At 42.0% G+C, this 22,732-nt stretch overlaps 1 protein-coding gene across 3 annotated transcripts in view; it reads right to left on the bottom strand.

Moving 5' to 3' along the window:
- LOC144819406 (interleukin-31 receptor subunit alpha-like) overlaps positions 1-22,732 on the bottom strand; it is a 720,774-nt gene that overhangs the window by 467,777 nt on the left and 230,265 nt on the right. For all 3 annotated transcript variants that reach the window (XM_078677309.1, XM_078677308.1, XM_078677307.1), the window contains exon 5: positions 2,163-2,341. In XM_078677309.1, the coding sequence (XP_078533435.1) occupies positions 2,163-2,341 (179 nt within the window). The remainder of the gene's footprint in view (positions 1-2,162; positions 2,342-22,732) is intronic.

Consider the following 22,732-nt stretch of genomic DNA (forward strand, 5'->3'; position numbering starts at 1 on the left):
CTTAGGAAGGCGGTAAACCATTGTAACACTGGACCGGTTAGGCCCATCCTTCGTTCAAGTAGAGACAGTAGACTGTTGTGTTTAACCGTGTCGAAGGCAGAAGATAGGTCAAGAAGTATCAATAGGCACGACTCGTTGTAATCCAGCATTTTTAAAATGTCATCCATTATGTGGGTGAGGGCTGATTCAGTACTGTGACCTTGACGGAAACCGGATTGGTGTTTATCTAGGAGGTGGAAGTTCTCAATGTGATTGCAAAGTTGAATTTGTACACATTTTTCCATTAACTTTGCCAGCGTGGGGATGCTGGATATAGGTCGATAGTTGTTGAGGTCTGTGGTGAGATTGTATCATCTGAACGTTTTCAAGCTGTAAATAAAAATTGCCTGTTTCATTATTAGCAATACTCTAGTACTGTGCAGGGAGCCTCAATGCTTCCCGTTTTCTCCTCATTTGTTCAATAACTACGATTCCCCCGGCAAAATCCCTAGCCACCATGGCCTGTAAAATATACATGCAGTCAGACTATTCAACTAATCATGCTGCGTCACGAAAACAATCCTTCCCATGAAGTATTTTGATGACTTATGTCCTTTGTCTGAGCTTGGATGGGAAGTAACAGTACACAGTTGAATGTAAAAAAAACCAGAGGATTTAGTAAGGAATGGCAAATCTAATCTCTGGTTTGACACCTAGTAGCAAGGGCAAATGGGTAATTTGCTGTCACCATCTGCTGCAGTGAAAAACGTTGGTGTGAAGATCGACAGCTCCCCGTTGATCTTCTAACCAGGCCTCTTAGGTGGTCTACTCCTGAGTTTGGATCTCAGGGCTCTGAGGAAAAGACTTCCTTTTTGAATGGAAGATGGAAAGAAAGCTACAGCTGCAGAGATTACTTTCTCTTGATTATATTATGCCAACTCGCTCTATCCAGCTTCCCTATGTATGTCAAGTTATTGGTGTTTTTATAGAGTACTAATCACCTGTGAGGGTATCCAGGCGCTCCATAGCAGGTGAGCGAGACCTGCCCTTACTTGAAAAGGGAGCTTACTCGAAAAGCGAGGTCTTCAGCTTATCGCGAATGTCAAGAAAAGAGGAGGCTTTGATGTGTTGTGAGGGGTCGTTCTGGGTTTTGGGGACCAGGTATGAGAAGGTGTGGCCCCCTGCCATATTCCTTAACAGATTTCAAATGGTACAAAATGCTGTTGCAAGGCAGATATTAACCCCTCCCATGCTCGTGACGGAACCGTTCCGTCACGAGCCTCGGGTGGGCTGTGCTGGTGACGGAACGGTTCCGTCACGGCCCCGCTGCCGCGCCTGCGCGGCGCGTTCTATTGAGCGGGCGGAACCGTTCCGTCACAAGCACAGCTCACCCGCGTGCCGTGACGGAGCGGTTCTGTCACGAGCACGGGACCGCCGTGCCGCCGCCCCGCCCCCTTAGCGCTGCGGCGGAATAGCCGCCGCAGCGAAGGGGTTGAATGATCCTAGATTTGCTAAAACCCGCCCTCTACTTCAAACCTTGTATTTCCTAACTATGGCACAGGTTTCAGTTTAAATCTCTCTGCATTATTTTGAAAGCAGTTCATGGGACTGCTGCTGCTTTCATTTCCGAGTTGATTGGCTAAGGGCGCTCCAAGCCTTACTGTCTGCTTCTCTACATACACCCATTTGGTTGTCCCTACATTTCGTAAAACCATCAGTGGTGGTAGCAGCTTCTCCATCTGTCCCTCATGCTTGTGGAATCTTCTCTCCAAACTTCACCAGGAACCCAACCTCCATGCATTTCGATGCTCTCTTGAAACATTGCTCTTTTATCAGGCTTTTTTCAGTTAACTCCCTCACAGTTGTTTAGTTCAGTGCCAAGAAACCGTTTGGTCTGAATGAGCTCTATAAATGACCATTACATAACAACATAACTTAACATTACATTTCAAAGAAATACCCTTGATTGTAACAATCAAGCTATACTTGTGAGCCTGAATGGAATGGGTGAGAGCCACTTTCTGAACACATCTAATGTAACTCCAAGTTCACACGCACAAGTGCATAGTAGGAAAAGCCTTTTAATTTAATTAGTAGACAGCAATGAAACATTTCTAATCAAAATATCTTTCAGTCTGGAACAGGCAGTTTTCAAGCGATATACTAAATGAAAATAACTTTACCTATTTTACCAGGTATAATGTAGATATTCATTGTTCTTGAACATGCATTTGTAAGGTGACCTGTTGATACCCAGACCGTCGCATTTTTACTCACTCGAAGTTGACTTCTATCAATTTTCTGAAATGTTTTATTTGTAGTAAACTGAATACAGTTATTTTGTGTTGGATCAACTGATAGCCTAAGTTGAAAAAAAACAGTCAGGTGTAAATGTTAAGTAGTAAATTTGGCAGCATAGAAGAGGCAAGAAAAAAATGCAAGAAAAAAATGCATGTACAAATGAATGCAGCGACACACAGGGTCTGCAACAGAACACAGCCAGGGGAGGCCCGTGCAAGTAAGAGCAGTGGGGCCGGGATAGGGGGAATTCAACAGACGACCACGAGGGAAAATTAAATAAATAATTTCCCCTCGTTGTCTTTCCAAATCACACCGCCCCCACCTGGCCCCACCGCCTCCCCCACCTGGCACCCGCCCTTAGCTGCACGGGCCACTGCTGAACACAGTGCAATGTGCCCTATTTGGTTGTGAACTTTGAAAGACATGGTAGATTATGGCATTACTCTGGCATCACAATGATCTAGATACCTGTGACCATCCTGTGAAGAAAGGACTGTTTACCATGCTACAAATATTTTCCCTGTTGTCCATCTGAGGGTTTATATCCTGTAAGATTTTTGTTGTCGTACAACTTGCCATACCGACACGTGGCTACTCTGAAACCAGAGGCATCAAAAGTCCAGTCTGTGTTTTTTAATTTTCCTAGCCTGGGTACCCAGAGATTTATTCGTATCTGTCGCCCATTTTGACATTTAGTGGCCTTTCCTTTAGTTTGACATAGTCTCTCTCATACGCCCTCTTACCATCCCATAAAACCTCTTTCATTCTCAGCAATCGGAAACAAAGGCCAAGTAGGCAATATTTTTTTCCACCGCGCACCTTTTTACCACCAGTCTGAACACGCATCAACCTTTCTCAGGACACCATTTAGCCTATGTCTTTTGAAAGAGCCATCCAAATGTCATCCATTACAGTCACAGCATCTCAGACCATAGGAGAAATCCAGAATGCAACCAGGGCTTAAGAAGGACCATCAACTCGGTAACCACAAAAGGACGATGAGGTTGTGGAGGTTGCCACCACTTTGACGGCTTGTGCTGCCACACATCCTGAGAGGGATTCACTGGTGTGGCAATTCTTTACCCACCCAGCAGGGCAGAAGAAAAGTAAATGCCTGGAAAGTAGAATGTAACCTTAGTCCGGTGATGTACACATTTGGGGCCAGTGGCATAAGGAAACACCTATGGGCCATGCACTAAAATAAGTTGTCCCATTCTGAGATTCAAAGGCCGTGGAGGAAGGAAGAGGAGGAAGGAAGAGGACAAAGAAGAAGAAACTCTGCCACAAGCTGTCCAGCAAGAAGTAGAGAACGAGAAAGACCACCAACGCCAGTATTTTCCACCTTTTGCAACCGGAGCAATATAATTATTTGTGCATGAGAAAATGAACAGACAGGTGATCTCTCAGGCAATGAACGCCCATCTAAGAAAATTCCCCAGATCTTTTTACAAAAGGTGTGATAAATGAAGAAATCAAGAACAAAAAGTTAAAAAAATAGCTTAATGAAGTTGACCAAAAAAGCAAATAATTATAATGTCTAGAAAAATGTAACATAAAGCCCACCAAAATAAAGTTCCAAAATAAGAACAAAAAAACCACCCAAAACATAAAAAAATAAGCTGCACGTACTGGACTGTGTGCAGTCCCTATAACCCACACCACTGCATACGGCTAACGGTGGTGTGCAGTGGTGAGTTTTCTGCCTGGTGGTTGGGATTGAGGACCTGCCTAGAATCTTGGCTCAAAAACCCACCCATGCTGCACATCGCTAAGGATCGGGCACAACCAGAGTTGGCTGCCCGTGGAGGGTGGGCATCAGTGTATGGCACAGAGCAGGCCCGGCGCCCCACCCTCTGCTGGAGCATGGGATGTAGATACTGGCTGGAGTCCAGGCCCTGCAGTCCATTCCGAATTGCATTCACAAAGGGGGTCGGATGCCAGGCCCTATCAACCACCACCACCCCTGCCATAGGCCACACCAGGCCAAAGGCTATGCATAGCAGGGGTCAGATACCCACAAAGTGTGGGGTGCAGGGCCTTATCAGAGGCCAGGCCCTGCAAGCCAGCCCGACTATGGACAGACAAAGGTTGGAAAAAGGCTATACGCAGCAGGGGTCGAAAGGCAGAGGAGTTTCCTTTATTTTCGTTTGTGGATTCGTAGAGCACACCGTTCACCCCAGAGGAGTATCATGGCGCTAAAAATTACCTCCACCCTGAGCTGATATCCCAACCACAGACACACTGAAAGAATTTCCACAAATATCTTTAAAACAGCCAACTTTTAAGCTCTTTCCTGAATCTGCAATTTTATTTAAGTTGCTGAGTTAAAGAGTTCCATTTTAAGCTATCACGTAAAAAGCTCAGCTTCTAAAAGTTTGACGAGGAACTTTACGGACTAAGGAGAAACTTGTTCTTTGAGCTAAGATATTGTAGCCGGTGATATGGGCAAATGGAGCGCTTACGACAGAGCTTGCTGGTGAGAAGTCAGAGAAGAAGGCTCTATGTTCCAAACAGAAAATCTTTAACAGAATGTGAGCTTTCACTGGCAGCCATGTGAAGAGATCAGAGTAGAAGTAATGTGATCTCTTATCCTCAATCGAAGCGAGAGTATGGTTGCAAGGTTCTGATCAGTTGAAGTCTACAAAGCAGATTATCAGAGAGCCCAAGATATGAACAGTTACAATAATCAAAAGGAGACAAAGGCTGCAATGATCGTAAGAAGAACATGTATAGAATGCTTCTGAAGGAGAAGAGTTGGAAGAAACAGCTCTTTATCACAGTTTTAGCTTGGTCTACAAAGGACAGGGCAGGGCAGGGCGGAATCAATCTTTACCTTTGGCCGTGAATGGCAGGGGTTGCCTGCGGTGTCAGGCCACGTAGCCCCCTCCCCGAGCCTCTTTAGGCCCTGGGGACCCCCATCCCCCAGGGCTGATATTTTTTAGGGCAATTTGAGCCGTCCCGGGAGAGGCCCCGTTCCCATAAAGAATATTCTACCCTCGGACTGAGTTCCCTGGAGCCTCTCAAACTTCAGGGAGGGAGGCTGAGCACTCCCATACAGAATATGTCCGCCCCGGGAGTGGGCTCCCTGGGTCTTCTGATGGCTCAGAGAGGGGGGCCATGCAGCCCCCCTCCCCCTTATGAATACAGTGGGAATGTGGGCTCGATGGGGCTTAAAGTTTATAAATGCGGCCTGACAGCCAGTTAATTTTTTTCAATGCATTATTTGCCAGTTTTAATTTTTGAGGCCCAGAGGGGTGGTCTCAGGCTCCCCCCCAAGAAGCCTAGGGGGTCTGGGTATCCCTAAACTGCCCCCATATATCTTTATATTTTTATAGGACTTAGAGGATAGGAGAATTAAATCCCAGAGTAATGACTGCCAGAAATATTTTTCTCATGTTGCTGGCAGTCAATCAGAAGGCTCGACTACCATGAGAGCGAGATGTCTCAAGGGAAATAAAACTCACTGGGCCAATCAGAAAGCACTATTTTTAAGCTGGTGCACCTGCAAGAGTCTCGAGACTGCCTAAAAATACAATTTTTTGTTTACCCCAAATTTCTCAAAACCTATTGAACGGATTTACACCAAATCACAAAAAGCACAATCTGTGGACCAAGATCTAGGCTCCTGCTGAATTTGCATTAAATTCCATTTAGCAGTTTTTGCTGTTGCCCATATTAAAGAAGTCTATAGAAAATGCATGGGGATTTTGCATTTTGGGACAATCCTTTTTTTCTCGGTTCTCATTTTAAAGAAATTTAGGGGAAAACAAAAACATAATTGTATGTTAAGGCAGTTGGGTCATTGAGAGACTTAAGAGACTGGTGTGGGTGGGAGCACCATATTAAAATTGTGCGCCCCACCCTTTAATTTTAGCAGTGGCCCTGGGGGATGGAGTCCCATTGTAGTGTAGTTCCTATAGTCCCAATAGGCTCTGCGCATTGGAATAATATCTTCAGTAGTGTAGACGTAGGACTGAGGTTAACTAGGTCTCTACTGACTATATTAGACTTAAGTTTTTTGCCAGCTAGCTCAGAGTTCACTAGAAACTTTCTCGAATAAGCGAGGAGGAGTTTAACCTCCCTGGATAGACAAGAAGGGATTTAGTTTCTGACAACCATAAAACATGACAACTTTGCTCTCCCTGAATAAGAGTATATCTCTAGAGTCGTGTGAAAACAAAAGACAGCTATTTCACTCAGTCAATAAGTGCGTTCTTAGTTTCACCAGATAGCAGAGAAAAAGAGAGACGGGCGTTTTCAATAAAAGGTGTTATTTATTGAGCAGTCTCTTTCCTCATACACGAGAAATGAATTGCTACGATTGCAATACTTATAGTTAAGTAAAGTGCATACAGTAAAAGCAGGATTATGAAATAATACTGTAAAAGCATTGATATGGTTTCTTAGCCATATGATACTTTAAAATGGATAAAATAGATACATACATATATACATTGACTAATCGTACTCAACTGGTGCTTCTAACTACGCCTACCCCGGTGTACCTGACCTAAGCCTAATAGGTGGGAAGGAGTAAATAAGTAACAGTTTAAGTTAAGTTGGTTTTGCCAAGGATCTGACTCAAGAATTCTCTGTAAGGGTTTAGTCAGTTCAGTACCTGGGTATTAGAAGGCAGGAGGGCTGGTATCTCTCTCTCAGGACTCGGTATCCCAGTCACCCGCAAGGGTACGCTGGAAACGCCGGAGGCTGGATTTCTCGGCAAGAGAAAAGACAGCGTCTTTCTCAGCGCGTCAAAAGGGAGGGGCAGCGTCCGTGGGCTCTCGCATCAGCTGGGCTCTCGGGCAGGTAGTAGCTGCTCCAGATTCATCACCACCGTGTGTTTGCTTAAGGCAACGTTGGTATATTTATACCTGAAAGGTGCCGGGTTTGACGTAAGGCTGGACATAAGATGTCAATAAAAGATGTCACTAAGAACTGGTCGTTCTTATAGTGTTTTACATGAGTTCTTGGATGAAATCAAAACAACGGCAGCGGGGATTTCCCAGGTTGCTGGAGGCTTGGATTTGTTTAAGAACTCGGTGTGCTTTCTATGGGGCTGGAGGAATAGGCTTGCTTAATGTGACAGCATGCGCTATGACTGAATTATGAAAGGGGTTTCTATGCCGTTGTAGGGATATTATTGATTTATAACCACACAAGGGCAAAGAATAGGAATATCGATTCAGGTACCTAGATAAACACACTACACCCACTCCATGAATTCATGTCCATAATTACTAAACTAAGCAATAGTAAACATATCTAACGGTGCATGTGTATACCGATCCACCCCAAAATACATTTTTTGCATCTGAAATGGCATATGCGAAATACACAAAAAATGACTATAGGTACAGTATTTCAAGCAGAGTAATCATTCATAAAATAGGATGCCTATATATCAGCGGAATGATTTTGCGAAAATTACACATGAAATGGCCCTTAATACAGAAAAGAAAAGTGCGAGACCATTTCATCACATATAAATACAGTTATTTGTAAATATGCTAGAGGCTGAGGTAATATATTGTCTCTAGAGTTCCTAAAAATAGAAGCTCAGTTCTCTAAGAATAGTTCTACTTTAAGCAGACGATGAGTGCCAAAAAAAAAAAGTAAATATTTTGGAATCGGGGAAAAAAATACGTTTTTCAGGGGAAGAAGCCAAAACAGTTCCAAATATTTTCCAGAAGCTTTTGTTTTTCAAAGCTGAAGGCCAAATTCAGAGTTCAGGGAACGCTGAGTGCTCGTTTGCTTAAAAGTTATTCTTTTTGTTCAGGGGAGAACATTATTTCAGACAGACTTTCAAAAAAGCAGTTTACCGCTTCAGGTGAAAGTTCGACCAAGTTGGAAAATGCCGCAACTGTGCAGTCGTGAGAATGATTGCTATCATCGATGTATTGATCAGCATTGCTCACAGAAGGTCGTACCTGGTTGATGCTGCTCTCATCTTGCACTTCACTACCCTTTAATCGCAATGGTGAAGTCTCAACGAATGCCGTCATCAGGATGGGTAACCGCTGGGGACAACACGATGCATGAGCCGTTACAGGACTTAGCAAAGTATCTGTATCCAATGGTACTTCTGATTGTAGTGTGAGACAGACGTCTAACAAGCATTCTTCTCCGCACAGCATACATCTTAACACAGGTAAGATACAATTCTGCCAGATGGGTCTGAATGAAAGAAACCAGGTCATATTCAGATCTCTTAGCCGGGCTAATCCAAGAACTTTAGTTATTCGGTCCCGATAGCGTATAGCTAGGATCGTTTCTTCCATTGTTGCTGGAGTCTTGTCTGTGACATTGCTTGCCATAACGAAGCAGGAGTATCAAAAATAAAATGCCTGCTACGAGTCCCAACAGGAGTGGAAGGCCGCCAAGGATCGAATGGACAAAATTAGGAAAGATGCCCAGGACTGCTTTGAAAGGTGTCAACAGTCCCGAAAAAATTGTCTTAAATACACTCGGGATACCATTCGTATCTGAAATGTTTAAGATTTGGTTTAGCATTTCTGCGAAATGTAAGGGGCAATTTGTTGATAATAGTGTATGTATCTCTGTTGTTGTCCTTGCAACCTGGAGATCATACGTTTCTTTTGATGACGTCAAGGGCACAGGCGTCTGTAGAAGAACAGACTTCATTCTGCTTAAAGTATCAATACGAATAGAAGAGATTTTCAGACTGGGCCAAATTTTTCCCTCCCTGTCTGGAGTGTCGTTTGGATACAATACTTGCATACAACAAGTGACCATGGATGAAACGCTTACAAGATAAGCTTTTCCTGGCATCAAGCCACAACATCTGTGGTCCACAATTAGAACGTAGCTCCCGTTCGAAAGCCGTCTAAAGAATGGCTCTATTCGAGTTGCAGGTGTGCCAAGCTGGTGACATGAAAGGTTATTTGAAGTCCCCTCAGAGGCCCCATGTAGATTTATACCCTGACACAGGAGTGTACCACTTAGTGATTTTTCACAATTATCACCACTAAGAAATACATTCTGTCCTTTTTCACTATAACATGTGTGTGTGTAAGGTAATTTCCATGATGACTTAATGTATCCTTTACCCAACCTTTCATACTGGCCTGCCTGTATATACTTTTGGCAGTATCGAAATTGGAAAGTTGTTATCGGAATAGTTATGATTCCGTGTATTATCCATTCGATGACAGGTCGTTCTGACATTGTCAATGGTAATCTCTCAAGTTTTTCAATGCTCAGAATTGTATACTCTGCTCCTTTTTGTGCCAAGCTGATTTGTATATCAGTAAGGTTAAAGATAGAGAACAGTGACGTTGTGTTGATTAAACGCCAAGGCACGTAGCCTGAACGCAGATTTTGTAACGTCCAGCCAAGCTGTACAATAGAACGCAATTGGGACTGACCATGTTGTAACATTAGTAAGTCCTGCTCTATTATATCGATTGCAGATGATACAATACTGTCCAGTGAATATATTCTGGAAGACAGAGTCATTAACCCATTGTCCACAACAGAAAGTAATTTTTCCAAATTAATACGGTCAATTTCCCGTATTTTTTCTGCTGTTTCAATTTGAGTTTCTTTCCAAGCTTCGTTATAAGCTGCATATATAGAGGCCGCTATGAAACGTTTTTGACGCTGTTTGCGTGGTCCCATAATGAAATCACGCAAGTCAGCACCTTCTTTAAGTAAAGTTAGGTGTTGCTTAATGTCTGCCAGTGTTGATGTCTGTAGCCATTCAAGGCAGAGTTTTCCTACACTGTATGTTGTAACTATCCCTGGATGTTGTCTCTGGGAGTATCTAAGGTCTGGCCTGGTCAATTTGAACCCCTGTATTTTGTTCAGGAATCTATCTTGACAGTTATTTGTGTCTGTGGGCCAGATCAACCATTTTTTTCCAGTCAGGATGTGTTCTGTTTTGGTTTAAAATATGGGATACGTCTATCTCAACATCTGTAGTGCTATTACTGTCAGGTGTTGGCTTTGGAATAGACGGTTTGTATAAGTCTTTAATTTTGGCTAGGCCAAGACAGGTTGTTTGTTGAATTGTGTCATTCAAAAATATAATTTGTTCTGGGATCATGCAGGCTATGAATAATGATTCTATTCCTTGGACTTGCCAATCTTTGGTACCCCAGATGGTTTTTGTTTCAATGTTATTTTTCCAAAAATCAAAACCAAATGTATTAATTTTTTCAAAAAATGTTTCTGAATAGATTAATTTTGTATTTGTCAGCATGGTTTTAATTCCTGTCTTATTTAACAGTTTGAAATAAAACGTTTCTGCTTCACTTGTGTTAAACCCTGAGAAGTATGGGAATTTCTCATAAAATGTTTTAGAACTGCCTTTTGGTGGAGTTGCACAATGTTCCCATTGATTATAATTTAAAACATTTCTAGGTTGAGCAGATTTATGCAAATAATGGTTAGCATAGTGATTGTAGCAGTACATCTGTTCATAATTTGATGAACCCTGTAAATAATCAAGTTCTGTAAATTTTGCTGACATAACTAAGTCTGACATCATATCATTAATACTTTCAAAGTCCCAATCATCAGAGAATGTGCTCGGTTTTACAAAGTCACTTAATGAAACCTTAAATTGATGAGGATACTTCAAGAGCTCGACCGGGCCATATATTTCGTAATCTGTTTTGTCCCATGCTACCCCACCGGGTATCGGATTGGCTGTGAAGTTTACTGAAGAAAGTTCTCTTTTCTCGATGTGTGAAGACTTGTGTGGCTTTAGGACCAGGTTGATATTCTGGCTTGCTGTGTCCATTGTAATATATTTTCCCTCAATGAAGTGTCCCAAGCACCATGATGAGCCAAAGCAGGAGGAAAAGTACACCTAGCACCACCCAAAATTCAATCCATGGGGAAATCAGATAGGTTTCTTGTAGTTGATGAAAGAGTTCTTTAGTTTTGTCTTTAAACGTTTTTGTTGTTGTTGGCTGTTCCTCAGGTTCGCTCGGATCCTCAGAAAAGTCATCAAAATTGATGAAGTAGCCTGATGCAGTTCTGTCAATTGTTGGAATTGCTTCTGGATTTTTCTTTGTTTCATTAGCATAGTCTGTGGCTACATCGTTGTAGACAGGTGTTTCTTGACAAATTGTTGCAATTTGGGTTTTAAGAGGCATAAGTTCCATGGCGTTGTTGCATAGTCCTCGTTGATTCACTGTAGGTTTATCAAATGTGATTAGTCTCTCAGTTTGAACCTCTTGATTTATAGCAAACTTTGGTGTTCTGCTATTTCTTGGGAGTCCACTTGGTCTACTACTTATTATTGGCCACATGATTGTGGTTTAACCAGGTCGCTGGATACAACTCAGTTCTCCTTTTTACCAGCAAGGGGCGGTAGTACAACTGATCTTGTTCCGTTGACAGCTAAGACAGGTACTGCTTTTCTGTAAGAAGGCCCAAATTCCTTCTTCACCGCGATTTTCTCTCTGACCAGATCCCCAATCTTTGGAATGCAGACAGGCCTTGCTGGGACAGGTGGTTTCTCTTCAGTGGCTGTTGGCTGTTGCTTCAACTTTATGTTGCTCAGGTCTTTTCTTGTTTCATTTAAGTCCTGTAAAATAGCCAAACGATCTTTGATATCAAAGCATTTTCCTTCTACCACTGAAGTCTGACTATCGAGCTCCTGGATATGCATTCTAGTCCCGAACAATAGTTCGTACGGACTGAAACCTTTTAGAGAATTTCTTGGCAGATTGTTAAGACTACGTTGGACACTTATTAAATGTTTGACCCACCCAACCCCCGAACCTAATACCTTTGCCGTTATAGATTGCTTTATGTCTCGGTTTTTTCTTTCCACAATCCCGTTTCCCTCAGGATGGAAGGGACAAGAATACCGCAATGCAATGCCCATGCTGGTCATGGCCTCCTTATAAGCTCGAGAGCTAAAAGCAGGACCCTGGTCAGAGTGTAGCATGCTAATTGCGTATGTGCCGATAAAGACTCGCAAATCTTTTATAACCGTTCTGGCGTCAGCTGAGCGCTGGGGCCACATCCAAATGAATCTCGTGCAGTAGTCCACTGCGACCATGATGTATTTATAGTTGCCATCCCTTTGTAAGGGACCACAGTGGTCCAGGTAAACACACGCTAATGGTTTATCTGAGATCAGAAGGGGCGTCTGTGCTGGTCTTTTCACTGTCAAAACTTTCCTTTTTTGGCATATTTCAAAATCTAGAACATAGTTCCTAGTTTGTCTTCTCATTTGTGGCCACCAGTATCTTTGTTTTAATAATGATACTGTGGCCGAGACACCAGCGTGTGCAGAGGCGATTCCTTCGTGTGCCGCTATAATTAGTCCTAACCTATGTTCCATGTTTGGAATTGTCCTATCCCCCACTCCAGGGATTCGAGCAAATGGAACGTTATTCGCATCAGTTATGTATGAGTACTTTACTGGAAAGCCTTTCAGGAGTGTTGTTATCGCATTTTTTACTGTAGCGCTGACAGCTTGCAATATCTCGCTGTCTATTTTTGTTTTTGACCGGGTGATAGCAGCTACGGAAGCCGTTTGCACAGCTGCCTTCGCGGCCTCATCAGCCAATGAATTCCCTGCAACGTGAACGCCATCACGTTGATGACTCAGTGTATGTATCACGTGAGTCTTTTGTAGTTCCTTTTGTAAAAGAACTACTTGTTCCCAAACGTTTTATGCTTGATTGTGCCACCCTTTGCATCTTTGAAACCATTTAGATCCCAATTCTTCAAGTATTCATTATAAGACTGAACGCAATAATATGAATCGCACACTATGAGTGTGGGGAATTCGCGATCAGTATTTTCAAGCGCCATCTTAAATGCTAGTAGTTCAGCTCGCTGAGCTGTACAATCTCCTAGAGATTGTGTTTTAGTGACCAGTGGTCTAAATTTTCCTTCGTGCCAACGACCTTTAACAATCGCGCACGCAGCACTGTAAGCTTGTTTACCCCCAACTGCGGGCTGTGCTGATCCGTCTGTATATATTATACAGCCGTAGTGTTCAAGAGGCAAGATTTCGGTCGGCAGAGGACATTCAAATTCATATTGGAGAATTTCTTGTGTTTTTAAATTAGGATCAAATTCGTAGACCACGTCTGTTGCAGCAAGAGAATTAACCCATTGTATCCATCTAGGATGTAGCGCTTTAGCATTTGGAATGCTTGCCTTTGTTACCGCTTCTAGAGCTGGTACTGGTGTAACGATGATTATTCGTTTACCTTGTGCTAGGACTCTTTCTTTTGCTACCGCAGTCTGAACCGCGGTTAGAATTTTTTCAGTTGACCTAAATTTCATTTCAGCTTTTGTGTACAAATGTGATTTGTATGCTATTGGTACCGTTTCTCCCTCATTAGAGGTTAGGTATGTGAATCCGCATCTTCCTGGGATGACCTGGATCACAAGGTTGCGTGTGTTATCGCTTGTTTGCAATTTTGTTTTAGCTAACATGTCTGTTTGCAGTGATCTCAAAATTTCTGTGTGTTTTTGAGTCCAATTGATTGTTTTAAAATCTGGTTTTATTAGTTCATAGAGAGGTTTAACCCTCTCTGCATAATTTAGAATGTAAGCTCTTCCGAAATTCAGGAAACCTAGAATTGATTGTAAGTTTTTCAGCGTTCTTGGTGCTAGGATTACAGCACATTTCTCTAAGAAATTGTCTGCCAGGCTTTTGCCTTCACTTGATAATTCATATCCTAAAAACAGGACAGTTAGATGGGCAATTCGTGACTTTTTAAAGCTGAATTTGTAACCCTCAGCTGCGAACCCAAGTATTATGGTGTTCACTCTTTTTAAGTGAGTATCCAAGTCATCATCTGTTAGATAGATGTCATCGACATAAGATAATGCCTCATCATCATACATTTGTAGTAACTCTGTTACTCTTGCTGAGAATAATCCTGGGCTGTTCTTGAACCCCTGTGGGAGTCGACAGAATTTTTTCTGCGAGCCCATTATTGAGAAAGCGGTCAAATACCTGCTTTCAGGTGCTATGTTTTGACAAAAGAATCCATTAGAGATGTCTAATGTTGTTTTGTATTTTTTGCGCACAATGTTATTCATTAGTGCTGTACTATGTGAGTTTTGTACTGCAAAAGTTTTGCAACATGAGTTTAGATGTCTGTAGTCCAAAACTAGACGATATGAATCGTCTGGCTTGGAGACAGGAAACAAAGGATTGTTCATTTGGGAGGTGCAAGTTTCAATCACCCCCTGGTATTCAAGTTGATCTAAGATCTCCCTGACCTGTTTTTTAGCTTCTTGCTTAATTGGGTACTGCCTCTGTGCAGTTGGTTGACATTTTAACTGGATTTTGTGAGGAGGAGAGTCCTCATCCCATCCAACATGGTTTTTATACAATGCAGGTGCTTGGGCTACTGCCCACTTTCTTGCAAGTGTATATTTTTTATGAATTGGAATGTGATTTGAGAAGGCCGGCATAATCATTTCTTCGCCATGAGGGCACTCTCTGACAAACTCCGGTGGCCAGTCTTTTTCAGCTAAAAGGATGTCATAGCCTTTGGAGAGGTTATCCCAAAATAGACCCCTTATTTTCCTAGTCTTATCTGCCTCTATACGTAATGTTATTTCGTATATTTTATGAGGTTTGCTAACTCTGGTATCTGCAGTTTCAACCTGAATGTATTCATTCGTGACCACTGTCTCCAGATGATTCATCAGGATCTTGCGAGCTATGCTCACTTCTGCTGCACTGTCTAGCATTGTCTGAGCCCACTCTCCGTTTTTCAGCTGTATCCTCAGGATCTTCGGCATGTTTGATTATTTTAATACTGGCTACCTTTTTTTTTGGAAATTTAAATTTTTTACTTTGATGAGCAGGTTCCATGTCTTTGGACTTGACGTGCTCTTCCCTGTGTTCTGACCGTCCTCTTCTTTCCGATTTCTGCGAGGAAGTCTGAAAAGATCGAGAGGGACGTGTATCAATATCTTGATATCTATCAGGTTTCTTCAAATTATCCCTATTTCTAAGGTTGTATCTTTTCTCAAAGGGCTCCCTCTGGGGAGACTTGTGTCCTTGGTCCGGAGATCTTTCTCTCCGCCGAGGAGACCTTCCTCTGGACTGGAATCTTTTTTCTTTGGGAGTGGATTGTTTATTTCCATCCCAGCTCTTTTTTGGAGTGTTTAGATTATTTTTAATAAATATCTTTTCAGGATTTTCAGTTAGTTGGGGTTTTACTGGTTTCCCACCCAAACTATCTCTTCCTAGCTCTTCATAGAATTTTTCTGTGATTCTGGCAAGTTCAAATGGTTGTTCTGCTATATCTGTTTCTTTCAATTTCTGGCGGATCGCCACAGATGCTGCTTCCCCTTTTATGTTGGCTAATAATATAGCCGAGACCTGCTTGAAGTCTTTTAGTAATTTCATACCCAGAGTTAAAGCAGGTTCTGGACCGTATTCATTTTGAATCTGTCTTAGCACATCGGGTATTACCGCCATGGACGGAGCACCATGTGTTTTTGTATAAACAGAGGCAAAGACTGTGCCCCAAGTGTCACAGTCCTCCACATGTGGTGCGATCCCCATTGGAAGACAGATAGTCAGAATTCTGTGTTTCTCAGTAGGGGTAGTATCCGGAAATACTGCCTCTATTTGAGTTATTTTTTGTGCTAACCAGAATGGAATTTGTTCCCGTTTTATGGGTACTTTACCCAGACAAGACTGTATGTTCTGTGGTGTTATTTTATTTGTATTCCCCTAAATAGGGGTCAGCTGTGGAATGTTAATAGCTGGTTGGACTTTTGAAGTCCGCATTACATATTGGACTAATTGTCTATGAATTTTAATCAGTTGTTTTAGCTGTGCTAAAAGTTCTGGTATTGACATTTTTTCAATGTCTGGATGTGGTGTGTAGCTGGCTAGAACCGGCCATGTTGCTCCTGGTCTACCTAGTGGACCGAGCCTGGTGATGTGATTATTATGTTTTAGGGCGCCTTTAAACCAGAGCAGGTGCTCTTGGTATTTTAATGGGATTTCCACCTCCTCGAAAGGAGTGTACTCTTCCGGAGGTTCCTCTATTTTGTAATAGTGGAACTCACGTGTGACAGTGTTTGCTGCTGGAAAGTTTATCCATGAATAGAATACCTCTGTCTGCCGATATTCATGTGCCTCAATTACGAATATGACTGTACCACCTCTCGATTTTAGTCCATTTTCTATAAGTTTAATAGTTATAGTTTTTCTTATGTTGACTGGGATGAGTATTGCATCCGGGTCAGTCTGCAGGAGACTTGTGTCATCTGCATGGAGTTGAGCTGCTATTCTAGCTGCCTCCCTATCTTCTTCACCGTCTGACATTTTACTGACAGGAAGTTTTTTTGTTGCAGATCAAGTTTCAAGGAAACAAAGATTAGGTGCACAATATTTTTGGAACACTGTATCCTTCAACGTTGACTAAACCAGAAACTATACATAGAAATCTCTTCCTACTAAGTTCCGGCGGATTTTAACCTTTTACCCACTCCAGACGTCTTTTGGAGTATTTACGGGAAAAAAGGGTCTGTGTGAAAAAGCACGACTGAGTTACTCTAACGTCTTGCGTTAGATTTATTGCCTTGCCCCACGTTGGGCGCCATGTAGTGTAGTTCCTATAGTCCCAATAGGCTCTGCGCATTGGAATAATATCTTCAGTAGTGTAGACGTAGGACTGAGGTTAACTAGGTCTCTACTGACTATATTAGACTTAAGTGTTTTGCCAGCTAGCTCAGAGTTCACTAGAAACTTTCTCGAATAAGCGAGGAGGAGTTTAACCTCCCTGGATAGACAAGAAGGGATTTAGTTTCTGACAACCATAAAACATAACAACTTTGCTCTCCCTGAATAAGAGTATATCTCTAGAGTCGTGTGAAAACAAAAGACAGCTATTTCACTCAGTCAATAAGTGCGTACTTAGTTTCACCAGATAGCAGAGAAAAAGAGAGACGGGCGTTTTCAATAAAAGGTGTTATTTATTGAGCAGTCTCTTTCCTCATACACGAGAAATGAATTGCTACGATTGCAATACTTATAGTTAAGTAAAGTGCATACAGTAAAAGCAGGATTATGAAATAATACTGTAAAAGCATTGATATGGTTTCTTAGCCATATGATACTTTAAAATGGATAAAATAGATACATACATATATACATTGACTAATCGTACTCAACTGGTGCATCTAACTACGCCTACCCTGGTGTACCTGACCTAAGCCTAATACGTGGGAAGGAGTAAGTAAGTAACAGTTTAAGATAAGTTGGTTTTGCCAAGGATCTGACTCAAGAATTCTCTGTAAGGGTTTAGTCAGTTCAGTACCTGGGTATTAGAAGGCAGGAGGGCTGGTATCTCTCTCTCAGGACTCGGTATCCCAGTCACCCGCAAGGGTAAGCTGGAAACGCCGGAGGCTGGATTTCTCGGCAAGAGAAAAGACAGCGTCTTTCTCAGCGCATCAAAAGGTAGGGGCAGCGTCCGTGGGCCCTCGCATCAGCTGGGCTCTCGGGCAAGTAGTAGCTGCTCCAGATTCATCACCACCGTGTGTTTGCTTAAGGCAACGTTGGTATATTTATACCTGAAAGGTGCCGGGTTTGACGTAAGGCTGGACATAAGACGTCAATAAAAGATGTCACTAAGAACTGGTCGTTCTTATAGTGTTTTACATGAGTTCTTGGATGAAATCAAAACAACGGCAGCGGGGATTTCCCAGGTTGCTGGAGGCTTGGATTTGTTTAAGAACTCGGTGTGCTTTCTAAGGGGCTGGAGGAATAGGCTTGCTTAATGTGACAGCATGCGCTATGACTGAATTATGAAAGGGGTTTCTATGCCGTTGTAGGGATATTATTGATTTATAACCACACAAGGGCAAAGAATAGGAATATCGATTCAGGTACCTAGATAAACACACTACACCATGAGCTTATTAAGACTCTAGGAGGGGGGCCACGCTGCTCCCCTCCCTTTTCATATGAATAAGTCCTGGCGGTTGGGCCCCAGGGGCTTAATAAGGATTGAGGAGGGGGCCACACGGCCCCCTTCCCGCTCATTATGAAAAATGGCCCTGGCGGATGGGATCCCATGGGCCTAATAAGGCTCGGGGAGGGAGAGCATGAGGTGCCCCTCCCCTTTCATTACAAAAACAGCCCTGGGGGATAGGGTACTAGCCAAGCTATGTGGCACCCTCCCCTTTCATTAAAAAACAGCTCTGAGTGATGGGCTCCCCAGGGCCTACTAAGGCTTGGGGAGGGGTGCCACGCAGAACCCCTCCCGTTTCATAAAAATATAAAACCGACCTGGGGCAATGGGTTCCTAAGGTCCTAACAAGGCTCGGGTAGGGGAGCCACACAACCCCCTCACCTTCAATTGAAAAAGAAGGGCCCCAGGGGATGGGATCTCTCTGGCTTAATAAGGCTCGGCAGGAAGTCAGGTGGCCCCCACCCCTCTAAAAACCATAAGGCACTGTGGCAACCTCCCCACAGCATGGACTGGCTTTACGTATGGTCATAATATATTACTTTACATTTTTTTTAAACCTAGAAATTCACTGACAAAAACCAAAAGGCTAAAATAACGTTATAGTTATGTGTAATTAAAGATCTGTTTTTGTTTAAAAACAACTTTAAAATTAACTGAAAAAATCAAATGTTAAGGGAACATTATAGTTAGGTGAATATTTCAGTAACAACGTTAACGTTTGAAGTAAAAAAAATCACGAGTTAACAATACCTTTCGCCCCCACTATGCACAGCTTATGACTTCACATCTTGCATCACTCATGACATGTTCTTTGACATCATTTATGACATAACTGATGACATCTCAAATTAAATCATTGATTACATCATCCAAGCTTCTTTTGTATACTTTGCTGTATAAACGGGTATAGAATTACAGCTCTACTCTGCTCCACTGCATTCTGCAACACTCTACTCTATGCCACTGCACGCTATGCCACTCTACTCTGCACCACTCTACTGTACGCCACTGGACTCTACACCACTGCACTTTATGCAACTGCACACTATTTTAGAAATAGGGGACCCCTATATATTAAATATACTAGCTATACATAGGGAAAAACAATAATTTGGAAAAGGTCTATAGCTGAGTAAACAAGGATAATAAAAGGACAAAACTGGATACCCTACACTGAAATGGAAAGAGCCCACATCGAGAAGACTAATCATCAAATAGATAGAAAAGTTGTTTAATTTTTGTAAATTTTATTTTGAATCATTATTTTTGTTTTTATTTTATAATTCTTTGTTAGATTTCAAAATGTTAGATTTTTAAAGGATGATCAATTATAAATACAACAATAACATGGAGATTCATAAAAGACACATAAAAAACATGAACATAGCATTAGACAAGAAAGACGATGGAGGCAAAGCGGTAGATAGGGAACACTACGCGCGTTTCGGCTTGTCAGCCTTCATCAGGTGTCCGTCTATTGCACTACAATTAAAAACAGGTGATAGTCATTAATATACAGTGGGCATAACAGAAAAAAGATGTATCCGCCTAGACAAGAAAACTCACTCAAAGGACATATATATATATACATATTAACAAAACTACTTCAGTAGAGTCACTTGAGCCACATAGAATATATATGTAAGTGATAAAGAAATGATGAATCAGCCTGGAAATGAAATCTCATCCGAAAGATATATATATATACATATTATCAAAAATGTTTCAGTAGAGCAAATAGAGCCACATTGAACATATTTGAAAATAATAAGATATGTACTTTACACATGAAAGTCTGTGTTAAATTAAGATGTAAAGAAAAACTGATATGCTCTTATCAAACCATAACAATTATATACATATTGAAAACTCATGTATTCCATATATAATAAACAAATATCATAATACATTGATCTGTTGCACATGATGGTATCATATAGACACATATCATTAACAGCAAAGGAACTAAGAGATTACTGTTAGCCACATGCGAAAGAGGGAAAATTCAGGTCCAATTCAGAGATCGCAAATGGATAGAAGCATATGAACACACAATAATAAAAGTAAAAAGGTGTACTATGTCAAGAGAAAAGGAGAATAATACTTACAAACAGGAGACACAATGTAAAAGCAGCAATAACAAGAAATAGAGAAAGAAGCAACCAGTCAGGAATGATTATTGCTCCTGTATAAAAAAGAAAAAAGATAAACAATAAAACAACACACCACTCTGGTGTGTTGGGATAATAACCTCACACCATGAGGAGCAGAAACTACAAACATGATTCTATGATCAGTACCATAAAAATTAGAAGAGAAGAGTGAAGGAAAGCCAATTACCAGAGACCACAGGATAAGGTATAGCGGCTCTAATAGTATGATTGAGTTTAAAAATAGAGAGAAAGAGAACAATCAATTACTCAAGTTCAAAAATAGAAGATAAATGAAAATAACATCAGGAGCAGAGATCCCAGATATAGGATAGAGAGATAAGTACTGGAAAATAAGGCACAAACTTAAAAACAAACCTTACCGATTGGTAAAATGAAGTAGAGAGGATCAATGAAGATTTGATATAAATGAAGTAATTTCTAATAAGAAATGGAACAACAAAAGAGCAATTACAAAGTGTACCTAAAAAGTTCGAATATATCCCAAGTGAAAAGGTAGGCTGAGACTAGCCAGGGCCAGACGCTACTACAGGCAGTAATGATGAGGAACATATATACCTGGAATGAGAATAAATTCACACTAATGGCCTCTCATGGATTTGTAAGTAAACAAAGAATGGAAATGGAGCATATGAATAAAGGCGACAGGTCCTTCTTGGGATGGATGGCAAAAGCTCTGCAAGAAGAACAACATCCACATAAGTAGATTATATGCTAACACAGAAATAGGTGAAATGAGAAAACAAGGCAAAATATGTTACCTGTGCGCCACGACTGGACACCGATCAAAAAACGGTAACAGATATGAGGACAGACTTGCAAGGATATCTAAAGAAAGAACCAAAGAGCCTATAATATCCGCAAAAATGATGGAGGGGATAATCAGCTACAACAAAAAACTAGATATAAGATAAGACAGAAGAAAGGGGAATAAACCAGGAAGGGGAAGCAATATAGTAACGGCCGGCTCCCGCTAAAAAACTTATGGGATAGCCCCAGGGCCCAACTGGTAATCTGACATTGCTACCATAGAGTAAACCATGGCAAATCAAATCAAAAAAGAGAATGATATAACTCAAAATAAGATAAATCCCCTAGCGGAGGGCAAATATTGCAGATATGTGTTAACATCTAACTCCGAGTATATATGCAAAACAAGCAGCTGATGAGTGGCAGCAGACTATTCAGAAGCCCAAAAGCGCTATGTTTCAGGAGTGGATGGTGTGGGGCAAAACATACGAAGCACAGACCATGTGATAAATTGAGAAAACCGGAGCTGGGTGGAACAAAAACGTACCTGCACATAGCAGCAACAGGAAAAATGTAGCCCTCAAATCACGAAAGACACCATCGGAGAGAGCGTCAGGAACAGGATGTTGAAGCAGTCCAAATAATTCAGAAAAGGGGGTGGTGATGAACAGAGTGCCTGAATTAAGCGGACCACTCTTACCCAGTCCAAAGATCAGGGCTTGATCCATCACCGTTTTTTAGCTCACTGCACCATCCCAGCTCAGAACTTGGCTATATGCAAATTAGTCTGTTCCTGTCCCAGTGCATGATGGGAACAGGACAAACCAAACTACCAAGCCAATTCTTGTACTGGGAAGGAAACAAGCTTCCGGGGACCGGTTTCTGCCATTTCAGGCGTCGTCGGCCCGGCTTGCTTGAATCCTGATGGTGCAATGAGCAAGGGACTCACATCTGAGTATACCCTTCCACGCTTATGGTGGACAAAATGATTCAGAAAAGGGGGTGGTGATGAACAGAGTGCCTGAATTAAGCAGACCACTCTTACCCAGTCCAAAGATCAGGGCTTGATCCATCACCGTTTTTTAGCTCACTGCACCATCCCAGCTCAGAACTTGGCTATATGCTAATTAGTCTGTTCCTGTCCCAGTGCATGATGGGAACAGGACAAACCAAACTACCAAGCCAATTCTTGTACTGGGAAGGAAACAAGCTTCAGGGGACCGGTTTCTGCCATTTCAGGCGTCGTCGGCCCGGCTCGCTTGAATCCTGATGGTGCAATGAGCAAGGGACTCACATCTGAGTATACCCTTCCACGCTTATGGTGGACAAAATGATTCAGAAAAGGGGGTGGTGATGAATAGAGTGCCTGAATTAAGCAGACCACTCTTACCCAGTCCAAAGATCAGGGCTTGATCCATCACCGTTTTTTAGCTCACTGCACCATCCCAGCTCAGAACTTGGCTATATGCAAATTAGTCTGTTCCTGTCCCAGTGCATGATGGGAACAGGACAAACCAAACTACCAAGCCAATTCTTGTACTGGGAAGGAAACAAGCTTCCGGGGACCGGTTTCTGCCATTTCAGGCG

This window comes from Lissotriton helveticus, chromosome 2_1 (genome assembly GCF_964261635.1).
Source record: "Lissotriton helveticus chromosome 2_1, aLisHel1.1, whole genome shotgun sequence".
Classification (NCBI taxonomy): Eukaryota; Metazoa; Chordata; class Amphibia; order Caudata; family Salamandridae; genus Lissotriton; species Lissotriton helveticus.